The sequence below is a fragment of the Castanea sativa genome, chromosome 2 (assembly GCF_040712315.1).
Source record: "Castanea sativa cultivar Marrone di Chiusa Pesio chromosome 2, ASM4071231v1".
NCBI classification, from domain to species: Eukaryota; Viridiplantae; Streptophyta; class Magnoliopsida; order Fagales; family Fagaceae; genus Castanea; species Castanea sativa.
This window is the reverse complement of record NC_134014.1, coordinates 44,556,761-44,572,274: the sequence shown is the minus strand read 5'-3', so window position 1 is coordinate 44,572,274 and position 15,514 is coordinate 44,556,761. Positions and strand designations below refer to the sequence as shown.

At 33.1% G+C, this 15,514-nt stretch overlaps 1 protein-coding gene across 1 annotated transcript in view; it reads right to left on the bottom strand.

The window, feature by feature from the left end:
- Nucleotides 1-2,623: 2,623 nt before the first annotated feature.
- The window catches only part of LOC142625392 (uncharacterized), an 87,782-nt gene continuing 74,891 nt past the window's right edge, over nucleotides 2,624-15,514 (bottom strand). The window contains 1 exon segment of the mRNA XM_075799061.1: nucleotides 2,624-2,781. Within this exon segment, the coding sequence (XP_075655176.1) occupies nucleotides 2,624-2,781 (158 nt within the window).

The window sequence follows — 15,514 nt, the reverse complement described above, 5'->3', positions numbered from 1 at the left end:
TGTGTTTGGCACAAGCTTTTAGTATTAGCTTTTGGCTTTTAATTTTTATGTACAGATTTTTAAAACTTCACTTTTTCAAGGTACAAGTATATATATTTTAGCACACTTCCATTAAAAAAATTTTAACAAAAAGCTAAATAAACTACTCCTAAAAAGCTAAAATATATTTTTTTCCATATATACGAAAATGTGGGAAGTTGCCTCAACCTCTCATATTCTACTTTTTCTTTGAATTAGATTCATTAAGTTTTTGGATCTTGAAGTTAAACATGGCATCATCTGCACACTTGGTTGCTTTTCAAAGTTTTGTTTGAGATTTGATTTCATGAACTCCTTCATTAAGCCCTAGCACCTGTGTTGAGATGATACCTCGTTCTAAAATCAAGTACTCTACATTGCAATCCAACGTTGTTTTCTTCAATATTGACATTTTGACCTCAATTGGCTTCATTTTCTTCTCGCTATGTTCTCTATTATCCTCGAGTTTCATCTTCAACTCCCCTAGTTTCATTCTCAGCCTTCAGGTTCTCAATCTCCAAGAGGAGTCGACTCACTTTGAGGCTCTACTGAGTTCTCGTTCTTTATGGAGAAGATGGTGACAGTCTTTTATGAAGTTATGTACTAAATTTCACCAAACGTCTATTCTACTTCGGACAAAACTAGAGGATTAGTTCTTTTAGGCTCTGTTGAGTTCGAGTTCGAGTTCGAGTTCGAGTTCTTCTTGGACAAACTGTATATAATTGGTCATGTAAGGTAACATTAACTTTTAAAACTATTTTAAATGAATGAGTTCTTTTATTTTTTTCTAAATTTCAAAAAATAATAGTATACTCGGTGTAACGTCTAAATTATTTAACAAAAATATATTTCTAATTTTTTTCATGATGATCTAAAATATATAAACAATAATAATTGTGATTAATATGATTTAAAATATATTTCACAATTTACAAATTTATTGGATGAAATGTTCACAAATCCACATTTATAACATTCTTCTTATACCCTACATGTTTGCAATATTTCAAAACGATTAGAAATAATCTATAGTTGTGTCATTTATTAAATGTTTAAATTCTACACTTCTATATTTCATAATTATATATAAAAGATTATTTTTTAAATCCAATAGTATATAACATATATGTGACACAAAATTCAGCATGAGTGGTAAGAACATCATGTATATAATATTCAACGGTGAGATTTTCAAAATATTAATTCAAGAAAAAGTTATTAGAGAATGTAATACTACTTAAATTTATACTAAATGTAATTTGATCTTGTCCCTTATATAATTTGTTTTATAAATATTTTTGAAATATTTAGCTTGGTCTCTTGAAAAAAAATTCTAGGTCTGGTCCTTGGACCCATGTCAAATTTCTTTTATAAAGCCCCAAATATAAAACAGATTTCATGAACTCCAAAACATAAAAGGTTAGAGCATTAGCAATGGGATGATATAAAAGTTGTATTTTACCATCAAAAAATCATACTTTATCTATTATACCAACTCACTTTACAATACACTCTACATCCCAGTTTTTATTTTTACATACAACCGATTAAAATTATATAACTACACAATAAAATAATATTAAATAAAAAATTTGTTTCTCGCTTATCTCTTTTCCTCCGCTACTAGTTAAAACCACCACCATACACCACCACTATTCACCAAGAATTTCACCACAAAAAAATCATATTCAACCAGCAAAAAAAAAAATAAAATAAAAAATTTACTCACCCATCACCACTGCAAGCCCACCACCAAACACATTTTGAAGCCACCCAAAGCTGCCACCCACAGCCAATCTAAAGCCACCAAAGCCATCACCTACGGCCCCACGCCCACCAGCAACCCACAACTCGAAATCTAAGACAGACAAGCTCTATAGCCAGCCACCTACCCAAGGCCAATCTGGTCAAATTCTAATTCAAACAACCACCAAAAAGCCACCCACAACCCGAAATCCAACCACCCAAACTCTGACCCAAACGCAGACCAAATTCGACCCAAACACCAACCTAAACCCACCAAACAACAACCACAACTATCTATTTCTATTACAGTGAGCAATATATGATTTACAAGGAAGAAAAGTTGAGAGAGGAGATAGATTCGGAGAGTGAAAGGGGCTGAGGGAGAAGAAAGAGAGGGAAAAGAGAGAGTGAACGTAAAGGAGAGAGAGAGAGAGAGAGAAATAAAATATATTACTTATGTTTGCAATCTGATGAACGATAGGTTGTAAATATAGAAACCTATTGTTCACAAATGCTTAAGAATTTTGCATTCCCATACCCAGGTGTAACTCTATTTTTGGGTCTTGGTTTGCTAAAATAGCAACTGGGGAATTTTTACACCCAACAATGCTAGTGCTCTTATAGCTCCTGGCTATAGTCCAGTAAACACCCAGTTGAACTATGACAACATTTACCACAATATGTAACCGCCAAGCAATAACACTAGACTTATACAAACAACACAAACCAGAAGAGGCAGAGCTACTTGCACTTTTAAACAATTGCTGATCATTCAAACTGATTAGTTCGCATCTACATGGTGTCTAGTGTGACAGACAAACATTTTCAACCATTCCAAAATTAGTTAGTGGACATTATTTTAGTAGTCTGCATGGAGAAAGATCTCATAAGCTGTTGCTGTAAGTGTCTTGTTAACATCTTCCCAGTTCTTAATGTGGTCCAACAATGGCCCTTTGTGTATTTTAATTTTCTGGCTTGTCAATACCATCTGTGGAAGCTTTAGAAACTCTTGAACATCTTTTCGTTTCAACAAGAAACATGGAGAATAAGGACCACCTAGAACTAGAAGTGGCATAATTACAGACATCTTTACGCTGAGCATGTAATTGAGAAATATTTATAGGTTTATGGTTTTGGTATTATATAGCATATTTTAGAAATTATCAGATGAATGGATTGTGTGGTTTCTAGTGAAATAGAATTCTCTTAGATTTTATGAAAAAGTCTTTACAGTGCGGTTTATGATAAGATCCTCATTGTACAGAATGGTGTGCCGATTGCTATTGAAGTATTCTAAAGCCTTGGCTATAGTCACTTCCATGTCCTCTTCATCAGAGCAGTAATCAGTACCGTGGAGTTTATTGAAGTCTTGTACTTTGAAGTTATATCAGCCTAAATTAACTAACCAGCTATGAGTTCAAGATCATGAGAGAGAGAGAGAGAGCTCTTTGGGTGTATGTACATACACATAACTTGTGTGTTCCATTTAATACCTTCACATGCATGCATAGAGTACTAATTTTCTATCTCACTTTTTGTGTTCCATTTCATATTTCACTAATTATGGTATAGTATGTATTCACTTGACTTTTCTTATAAAATAATCAAAATTTAACATGAAAAAGAAAAATCATCCATATGATACACCATGATTGGTAAAATATATAATAGAATACAAAATGTGAGACAAATTATTTAAATTTTACTAACAACTATAAGAAACTTTAATCATAACTAAATTAATTTTTTTGAAATATAACGTAAACGTGACTAATTCTTTTTTTCTTAAATTATTACAACTACCACATCAACCCTTATGGTAGCATGACATCATCATGCTACGCCATTTGTAGAACACCTACCACATTGTAGTGTCTCTTTAGGACTGAATCTAGCTTGACTTGATTCATCAACATGACTCGTATATAACGCTCTGACCTGACCCGATTAAAAGATAGATATTAGGTTTATATTATTTTATATATTGGCCCAAGAGACTGGATTTTGTAATTAGTTCACATGCACTAACCCTAGTTAATGTAGTTTGTATATATACCCTACTAGAATTCATAGAACAACATAGAGTGCTAATATCAAATATGCAACTGACAAGGGCTTTACCCATGAACATAGACCATCAAGCCAAATCACATAACCTTTTGTGTTCTCTCTTTCTTTCTCTCATTGCTTATGCTTACTACAATTCTCTCTATATTTTTCTGTTTCTCCTTTAATTTTAACAACAAGAAATTTCCCCTCTTCCACTATAGTCACCACGAAACTATGCATTCTCATATTATACTAGAAGAAGTTTGCTAGTAAAAATTCGATAATCACAAAATATTGCTATAGCCAGAATTGTAGAGAATGATGGGAATTTCTACGAATTCCTAAACCTGTGAGAAACAAAATTAGAGAAAACACACGCTAAAGAAAAACAATCACATGTACAAGACAGTATTTACGTAGTTCGACAATTTGTCTACGTTCACGGAGTTGCAAGGATTTCATTATTATCAGGGTAAATACAAATTGCGGTTACAAACCTCTTTTATCTCACCAAAACCGATTTCTCACGAACCCTAATCACAAAGTCAAATTTTCTACTAAAAACCAGATTCACAATGGGCCAAAAAAAAAATTTTCCTAGGGGCGTTGCCCCCAGATCCCCAAGAGGCTTGTCCATAAGCGCTCCGACTTGGGCCTGTCGACCCAAGTTTTCACTCCATAAACTAAGCCTCAAAAAATCTCCCATTAAAAACCACACAACATTATTCCAATCAGGTCAAGTCATCAACCAAATCAAACATAAACTAGGCTCCACAAAGCCCAACAAAGAATCAATCTAATGATACATATAGATTCACATGTTCACCTACTCCATCTACACCTACTTAGTTCACTATGTTCAAGGGGAAGTTGGTTCAAAAAATAACCTTGGGTATTCCACTACAAGTAGTAGGTTCATAAATCCAATCAGACAGTTAAATGATTGAGAATTTTGAGATATATAGAAATAATTGATCAAAACTGTTGGACTGAGAAATGAATTTATTTCCCAAAAGGTCATGGGAGCAGTAGATAAGGCTTCATAGTATACATATTTAACATTAGGGAACGAGAAATTGTTATAAATCAACAAGATAACTGACATGAGAAATCCTTCGGCTGTTATGATGTTTGGACCAATGGCTACGAATACTTGCACTTATCTATGATTTGTAACGACATAAGTGTGGAATGATGGCCGCTTATGGTTTCACATTCAACATAAATAATGAATAGCAGAAATCGGTGCTTACTACAAGAGAATCGCCTATTAGCCTTACTTCAAACACATTATTACCTGATATATTAAGCATCCACTTGAAGCCAACAGCCGCAGAGTATTGATTTTTGGAAGCACTAATGAACCAATCCAAATTGTAAACTTTATCTAGAGTCCGTATAATTGAAGAAATATTGTTTCTCCTATCCTCAACAGAGAATATTTCTCCATTAGAGCTTACATTAACATGACTATTCAATAGCATCACAAACCACCCACTTCCTGGCCTCTGCATTGAGTTGGATGTTTAGGAAAGATTCGTCAACCCTTCATGTCAATGGATCCGTCCCTTTCTCGAACTGTGTAGTTGCCATTGTTTAATTAGGAAATCATGGTCAAGAATCAAAAAAAGTCAAGTCAAACGCACCACAGCCCCAAACTCAAAGGAGGCCCGACCACTTCCCTTTGTCGCAAAATAGTATTATTTTTAGTCGAAAAAGTCAAATCAAAGCAAAGATGGTGACCCCCAAAATGCTTTGCCTTAACCCCACTCCATTTAGAATAGAATTGAAAATAGAAAATGTTGCTGCGCGCTTGGCTCCTCATACCAGGGAAGCTTTTTTCTCACTGAAGTACTAGACATTTAAAATACAGGGATAATCATTTTATGTTTTATAATTCTACAATAGACTCAAAAGGAACAAAGAAAAATTGATTCTCTGTTGGGCTAGGCTGTAGTGCACGAGATTGAGCATTAACGTTTGTGGAGCCTTAGTGGTTACTAGTTATTTTTATAAAATGCAACGAAGAACGTGCAATGGTCGTTGTGCGATAGTGACAATGACGGAAAGAGAAAGAATCTTCGTGGTATCTTTGAATCTTAACGGCCCAACAGATCTTCTATAGTCATTCACTGCGACTAGGTTTGTTGCACCTATACTACTTTTTGTGTCTACGAATGCCATAGCTAGCCAAAGCTATACGTCTTGTTTCCATAACAGTTCGATGTATCTCGTTGAAAAATTAAGACACAGTTTTCAAGTCACACAAGGAATTGACGATGTAAGAAGTCAGATGGCTTACGAACTATTAGCTCATGGAAGTGTTTATGTCATAGCAAGTGTTACTGGGTCCTGGATGAGAGAGTTAGATGCATGTATGAAACCTTAAATTTGCTTCATGTAATAGAAATTAAGGTTTTGCAAGGTGTGAAGGAAAGCATGTTTGGTAGTTATTAGGCAAACATAGTGCATACATTTTGACCCTATTTACAAGTTGATCCCTACTTTTTTATGTTTTTAGTCCTTAAATGAAAAAAAAAAAAAATTTCTATTTTGATCTCTACCGTTACTTACTTAACGAAAATATCTTACATGACAAACATAGTACATTGTTTGACAAAGTAAATGTCGACGTGTCAATTAAAACTGTTAAGGACATATTTTATATAGTTGGCTAATCTTTTGACAAAATGTACTTTACTTGTATTTGGGTAGATCTAGGATGTGTTTAATACTTTAAAGAACATGTTGTTGAAGTCTAGTATTAAAGCCATGAAGATTGGACCAAGAAACAAGTGAAGAAAATGTGTTTACTAAAACTAGACACCTGCGGACAGCTGCTCGACAGATAGCTATCTATCGAGGTTTAATGAGACTCGACACCTGCTATCTATCGAGGTTATAAAAATCAAAATTTTCAGATCTGATTTTTGGGTCAGGCTTTTGTATTTGTGTAGGGTTTCTTTTCTCACAACCCTAGACATATATAAGGCTTATTTTGGAGGCCGTCACAGAAGAGAATACAATAAGAACATATGCAAAAGGTGGCCGAAGCCTTATTCTATCAGAAAGAAGCTACTGCGTCTTTGTGTCTTAGGGTTTTGTAACTAAGTGCTTCTTGATCTTCATTGTTGATGAAGTGAAGAACTTTGCAGCCAACATTCTTCTTTCTCAAGTTGGTGAGTGAGTCACGTACTAGAATCCGTGCATTAAAGGGTAGTGTTCATATAAAGAAGAGTTCAGAGGTTCTGAAGCAGTAGAAGGTTTCTACCGTGAGTTCATCTACGGGGATTGTAGAGTCTAGGGATAAATGTTTTATACTAGATCTGAAACTTCTCTTTACTACAGTGGATTGTTTTTCAGGAAGGTTTTCCCCCAGGTTTTTTTCTGTGAAACTGGTTGGTTTCATTGGTTTTCTTGAGTCATCATATCTTGTCTTATTTATTTTTTCGCTGCACTTATATTTGACATGATATTGATATTTATTTGTTTTAACAAGTTTTATGCATAATAAATCTAATTAACAACTTGGGTTTAAAACTTGTTAATACTATCAACCGGGGTCTAAATTTCCCAACAAAAATAATATTAAAAAAATTAATTGACTAAAAAAAGTGTCACATAGGCAATTTAATTATTTTAAGTAAAAAATTAATAACTTCTATTTCTTAATTTTAATTTAAAATGAAAAAATAAAAAAAAATTCTCAGTTTTAAAGATTAGGAAAAAATCGCTTGCATAACTTTTTCAATTTTTCTAAAACTTTCTTAGTTACCAAACACAACATTAGAACTCAAAACTCATATTAACTTCAGTCAACAATCTGACCCAACTCATATTTTGATTATTTTCCAAGCTTTCTCTCTCTCTCTCTAAGAAATCTCTCAAGCTCTCTCTCTACGGGTTGAGTGAAGGTGATCTCTCTCTCTCTCATTAAACCCATGGTCAAAAACCCAACCCTCTCTCTCTAAGAAATCTCTCAAGCTCTCTCTCTACGGGCTGAGTGAAGGTGATCGCTCTCTCTCTCTCGCTCTCTCTGGGTCAAAAACCCAACCCTCTCTCTCTCTCCTAATCTCTCAGCTAAATACCAAATTCCCTAGCCAAACTCTCTCTCTCTGTGCTGAAAACCCGAAGTCCTTTCTCTCTCTCACAGATCAATGAGTCTCTCTCTCAAATCAATGGGTGGGTCTCTCTCGTTCATCTCTCAATCTCTCAGCTCGGTGGTAGAGATTGCGGTGGAGATTTCTGGGTTTCTGGAATTTGTGGGTTAGTTTCTCGAATTTTTCTGGGTTTAAGATTTTTGGGTTTCTCGAATTTGTGGGTTAGTTTCTCGAATTTTTCTGGGTTTGATATTTGTATGGAGGGTTTGATTTTTCATGTGATGTTCTTCGTTTTTTGAATTTTTGAAGGTCATTGTATTTTGTAGATTTGTGCCCTTAGATTTTACGTGTTCCATGTTGGGTCTGTTCTTGATTTTTTAATTTCCTCGACAAACAAACATATTATTTCAAGAAGAACATGAAGAACATGTTCTTCGTGAATAACATGTTCTTTGTTTATTTATTATTTTCTTTAGATAATTTTTTTATTTTGAATCAAAGGTATACATGGATGCTGATATGTCTTTTTTTAATTATTATTTTATGTTGACATGGAATTTTTTTATTGCCAAGTAATTTTTTTTTAATTATTTTATTGGCTACGTTGGCATTCCGTTTACCACGTAGAATATTTTTGTTAAGTGAGTAATGGTAGGAACCAAAATGAAATACGTTTTTCATTTAGGGATTAAAAGTAGTAAAATAAAAAAGTAAGGACTAACTCGGAATAGGGTCAAAATGTAAGGATGATAGTATTTCCGCCTAGTTATTATTGTGTCTTGGTAAAGAGTAATATGAGAGAGAGAGAGAGAGTTCTCTGGTAGAGACTTGGTAGCTTCACTTGATTTCATATAAACTGGCCAGAGACCTTGGCAAAATTTACTTTTAAAATAACAGCATTCCATAATTTGAATTAGAAGATTTAACAAATATAGGTGTACACTAATTCAAATCAATTTGTAAGAAGAAAAAAATTCTTCTTATGCATTTGTTTTGAAGATTTTAAATTTATAAGCTTGTAACTATATATATATATTCACAATTGTTGAAACTGTACTCAAAATTAGACTAACAAATAAGAAAGGGCAAACAAGTAGTGGTCTTTACATGGCATATATATCTAAAGTCTAGCCAAAGAAATCAGTATATGAATGAAGAGTAACAATTATCATTTTAGACTACGGCCAGTCTACAGTAAGTTCAAGGCTTTCCTTACTAAAAAGGTTAAAATTTTAACAAATGGAATATTTGGGTTTCTTCTGGGACAATATTTTGGATATTCTTTATGAAAAATGATTCTTAATTTATAATTTAGAATAAATATCACAAATCTAAAAAAAAAGTGTGTCCTTTCATTTAAAATTTTAATGATGCATCGTCATATACCATCTTAAATTTAATAAATAAAATTCTAACCGTGAAATTGACTCTTTTCATTTTACTTGAAATTTCCCGGTTAAAATGTTAGAGAGGATCTTATTATTCCAAGATGATATAAATGTACTTTTTAAGGTGGAAACTGTTAGGTAAATGTGCAAATTCTGTGATAGATCATGGCGACTGTGAAAGAGTAATTCCACAGAGCATGGTAGGTGCTTCTCCACTACAACGTACATGGTTGCTTCAGGAAGAGTGATTCCACAAGGAATTACGCATGTGGTACACTTGGTGATTCTCCCTAGCTAAATGGGGTCAAGTAGAACATAGTTTTGCTTAGGGAAAATTTATCAACTTAAAAAGTTATATGAATGTGGGTCGGTGAGTTCATAGTCATTTTTTTTTCTCTTAGTTGCTGAGCTTGAGTTCATAGGAATATATTTTCCACCACTAGTTTCATTTGCCACGTTTTTTTAATGATGGGCTATTGTATTCACATTCACATCAATAAAGTTACAAACCCGCTCTTTCTAACATGAATGAAAATTCGAAGCCATATATACTAGTTTGATTCCATAAATAGAGGGAAAAGTTTTTTTTCTTTGCCAAGCAATTAGTGCAGAAATTTTTAACCCATCATCTTGCATATAAGACCAACATAAAATACTAGGCAACAAGGCCATTAATACATGTAAATGAGACAATAAACACAATTACTGAGCGAGGAATGTGAACACATATATACGTGCATGGCCATGTAGGAAGGCTAGGAAATTGATAGCCCTAGTTTTGAATGGAGTGCCCAACACCAGGGCTGTGACCGGGAGTGGTGGGTCTGAAGTCATCGACTCCACGGTTTGGAGGAGGTGGCTGAGATACGTTGACAGTTGGTACTGTAGGAGGAGACACGCTAGTAATCTCTTCGTTTGATTTGTTATCTCCATCAAACCCACCGCCGTGTTTGATAGTTTCTGTCTCATAGATTTTAGTTTGAGTTTGGATGGTTATGGGTTCGATACTCTTCTTCCCTTCACGCAAATGCCTTCCCTCAATGGACTGGATTTGTTGGGAGAGAATGAAAACCAGGAAAAGAAAAGCTGAAATTAACTTGCTTACGGCCATTTGGTTGAGACTTTGAGAGATATTCAAGGAGTAGGAGAGGGATTTTTAGTAAAATCAGCTAAGCAAGCAAGCAAGCAAAGAAGTTTCCTTGAGTTTAAAGCTGCTAGCCAAGTAACCTGCTTAGTGTTTTAGAATCAGCTAAGGAAGCAAACAAATTTATTAGAGCTTGACTCAACTGAGCATGTGTTGCATAAACCCCTCCATCTGTGGGTGTATTTATAGGGCCATGATAGTCCTAGCCAGTTGGCAATTCCATATCAGTGGGAGACTTTTTTTTGGTTATAATAAATGAAATTTTTAATTCTTTCTGTCCTATTGCTAGATTGAATATGCATAGCTTAGGTTAGGATACCCTGTCAAAAGTTTTCACCGTCCCATGCAAACCGTTCATTTGCAATAGCATGCTCATCTTAACAATGCCAAGTGTAGTACAGCGCGTTCAGCCATAAAGAACAAGAAAAAGTACTGTAATACAGAGCAGCACTAAATGCAAGGAGAATTCTCACGGAGGCCAATATTATAGGTTTTCACCGCTGTATAAATAAAGTAATCGAGGATTATTAGGAGGGTGTTTGGTAGATGAGATTTTTGTAGTTTGAGATGAGATTTTTGTAATTTTTTGAAATATGTGTGAGTAAAAAAGTATATGAAAATATATGTAATGTTGTTTAAAATGTAAAAATGTGAGTTTGACTATACTTATCAAACAGGCTCTAAAGCAATTTGAGCCAATGTTTTTATCATCAAGTGGCGCCCATCTTTTTTATGTTGTTTGGTTTCTAAGGTCAAATTTCTCTTATTAATATATATAAAAAAAACTATTTTAAAAAATCTACAATATAACCTAGTGTGTGCAAAAATTGTTTTGAAGTCTTGTTTGATAATAAGATCAAAGTTATGCATGGTAATATTATTTTGATTTATTTTCTACTTTTTATACCATCATTTTTCACATAGAATATCTTAATTTATGCTATTGGGCATTCATTAAGAAAACAAATGTAAAACCACTAAAAATTATATGGAGGGAAAGTTGGGTGTTAGTCCCCACTATTCTGTTTTTCAACCAAAAAGAATGTTCATTTTTCAAGTAAAAGTTAAGAGTTTTAGTGAGACTAAGCTTTCCAGCCACATGCCTCCGAACTCTGATGAACCCCATTATTTTTGAACTTTGCAGTCTTTTAACTCCCAATCTATTTTTAGTGAGACTCAGCTTTCCAGCCACATGCCTCCGAACTCTGATGAACCCCATTCTTTTTTAACTTTGCAGTCTTTTAACTCCCAATATTTTTATCTATCTCTTCGACCGTCTGACTTTACAGTCGGCACATGGGCCAATAAAACTAACCCTTCAAAGAGTGAAAGAGTCACTTTCGACCTTAGAATATTTGCCCAAGATTATTGAATTCGTCCAAAACGGTTTCGTGTAATACTTTTTCTTTGTTTTTGTCACGCGCCAAATCCCAGTTTCTTTGGATGGTTTTTTTTTTTTTCTTTTTTTTTCCATGCTTTCGACTCTTTTGGATTTGTGGCACCATATAGTTTAAAATGAGCTTTTTTACTACTTTTGTATATAGTTCTACTCATCACTGGCGGCTCTACTTGTATGTGAGAGTGGTCCTAGTCAGGACCCCCTCACTTGTCAAAAAAAAATTTATACATGCAAAAAAAAATTTATATAAATAATTATTTTAAATTAATATGTTCAGTAACTACTTGGCTGGAAAAAAATGTGTATATATATATATATATATTTATATACTTTAAAAATATATATTATATACTAAATTAACCTATTTTGACCACTTTATAAAAATTTTGAGCACCTTTTCTTGAGAATCATAAAAATTTGAGTTCAATAAATATAAAAGTAATGTTACATCCACAATATTTCCACAATAATTTCACAATAAATCTTATATGGTAAGTTGTTACTAATTCTAATTCAGATTTAATATTAACATGTTTTACCCACCAATAACAAGCTAACAACTTGTAGCATAAGATTTGTTATGAAATTGTTGTAGTCATTTTATTATTCTCATATCAGCATTTTCAATTTACACTTTATCTTTTATTAGTTCTTTTTTTAAATTCTCTTTGTTAGTACAAAAAAAATATAATATTTCATGTATTTGCGTATTTTTTTTATGACATTAATATATTTAAATTATCTCTTTAGTAAATTTTGTATAAAAATTTCTTAATAACCACTCTAAAAAACATTTCTAGAGCAGCCACGGTTTTTACTTCACAAATCTTCAATTCAGCTCCATTTCTATGATCTATCCCGCTTCTTAATTGCAGAAAGAGCCGACCTCCACTAGAGGGAAGCATGTGCAGACACAAAGAACTCACACTAGTGGACCCAGACCCAGCTGATACATGACAGTCCAAACCCTAAGAAGCTTATAAGCAAGGTGGCTTGAAAATTAGCCTAGTGCCCTGAATCTTTCCCCACTAGCCGACTTTGTTGGTATATTTATAAATAAACGTTCTTAGCTTTTGTTTTCTCTTCAAGTTGTAGCATTTGTTAATCTATTGAGGTTTACCATAAAACCATCATTGTAACAGGCTATGCTCTGAATGAATAAAATTTAAAATTGCCAACCAGTCGACTTTCTTAAAAGAGGAAGAAAAAGTTAAACCTCAACTGTACCCTTATTAGAGCAGAGAAACCAGAATGCTTTTTATAATGGCTTGACCGTATTCAATTCCAAACTTTAATTTAAATTGTTATAACCAGCCAACTATATAACTCCTGGTGGTTGTGAGAAAGGAAATGGAGTGCAGATTCGAGAGAATCCCAACCCCTTTGGCATATATATATATGTTCAATTTTTTAAGGGATTTTTTATTAATTATTTTCTATGATTGTCCTATTCTTTTTGTCCTCAATTGTCCTTTTTTTTTTTTTTTCATTCTTTCTCCTTGTATATATAACTATAATTTTTATATATATAATGACTAAAGACTATTCTACTCCTTAATCCGTACACATAAGACACCCTAAAAATCTCATGAATTAATGCTGTAATCTCATGAATTAATAGTGTAATACATAAAAATTTTGGGACCTTAAAGTTTATGTTGAAAAAATTTACTTGTAACTATATATAACATAGTTGAAAAGTGTCATATTAAACATTTATGATAAAGTTCTTTTTTTTTTTTTAATAACAGAGTGATTAATTACAAGAAGGTTAAATATAATTTCGGTGTCTGTACCAAGAAATAGATGCATTTTATCTCTCCAGGCTGAAGCCAAACCCAATATGTGTCCGTGACTATCTATCTTGAGGCCGGCTTTTGGATTGGTTCAGTTCATCTACCGAATCTTGTAAAATTGAGCTATTATAAACTATACCTAACACCAAACGAAATGAAAAGTAAAATAGTGGAGATATGTGAATTCCACTCTTGGGATATGTGAAGAAAAAGGGGGCGAAATAAATTGAATGTTTGCATGTAAAATCGTAGAATAAAACAAATTTATAAGGAGTGAAACATAAACCTCTTATAATCCTAGTAGGGCCAGAATATATACTTGACCTGCAAAAATAGGTTTGGGATTTACAACACGTTTAGGGCAAATGGGTTCTAATGTACGAGTATATCTAATATTGAACAGGAAATTAATACGTTAAATCCAAGTCGAGTTAGTAGACATAAAAAATCAGGAGAGAGAATAGAGAAATCTAAATAGTACTCTGATTATGACAATAAATTGATGTGGCATTTAGAATAGAGACACCCTTGTGGTTGGTAAATAGTTTTTGTTCCAATGTTTTGTTACTAAAAACAGTTTTCTATTTTTTAGGTAAGTTTGTTTGAAACTCAAACAAATAAAAACAAAAATTATTTCTAAATCTCAAAATGTAAAGGAAATTAAAAATAATTAAAGAATTGTTTTCAATTTCTAGTTTTTTAAAGTCAATAAAACTATGTAGAAAACAGTTTTTTAAGGCACATTTTAATGAACTCGTGCTCTAGTTCAAACCACACTAACAATAAAACATGAGTTTTGTGATTTTTTTTCATCTCGCTTTCTCTTGAACAAGAGGGCATTATCTAATTTAATTTTCTCAGCAAACTCGAAGATCCATGATTACTAATATTCGAGATTGAAGGTCTAGATTTTAGAATGGAGAGTGCATACTCTATGAACTCCTTTAAGTTACCCTTGGAGTGCCTTCACCTCTCATTTTCAATTTCCTTTTTCTTTGAATTCGTTTTGTTAAGCTTATGGTTCTTGGAAGTTCGGATCAACATTGCTCACACACTTAATTGGCTTTTTCAAGTTCTTTTTGGATTGGATTTCACGAACACCTTCATTAAGCCTTGGAACCTTAGTGAAGACGATAGCTCATTCAAGAATCAAGTCCTCTCTGATGCGATTTGAAGTTTTCCTCAAGTCTGAGATTCGGCCAACATTGGCTTCATTTTATTCTCTCTCTATTCCCTCTCGTCCTCGAGTTTCATCTTCTCTCCTCCAAATCTGTTCTCAACCTCCAAGGCATCGACGCACTTTGAGGCTCTATCAACTTTTATTTATTTATTTAGTAAATTTTCAACTTATAACATCCGATTTTGATTATTGTGTGTTTTATCATCAAACCAAGACACCAATCAATTTTTGATATAGACGGAAATTGAATCCTAAATTTTATTCAATCATTAAAGGCTTTATTAGTTAAACTAGTTAAAACCCACAACTTTTGCTTTCTTGGTAGAGATTGATGGTGACAAACTCTTTTATGAAATTATGAAATAAATTTTACAAATAAATTTTTCTTCTTCCAAATAAGAAATTTTCATTTTTTTAGCTATTAAACCAAGCAATTTATAGTAGTTAGAAAATGTTTCTTTTTCTCATTTACCAAATGTGTTCTAAGTCTCCTTTTTTTTTTTTTTTTTTTTTTTTTTAAAGATACCCAATGGCGAAAGAAGGGGGCAGGGGGGCTTGGCCCCCTTGGCTTTTATTTTTTATTTTTATTTTTGGATAATCAGGTAGATAATTTTATTTAATCAGATCTGGGGAAATTTTGTATATATATATATATATATATATATATATAAAACTTGGTCCCTGAAAAAAATAT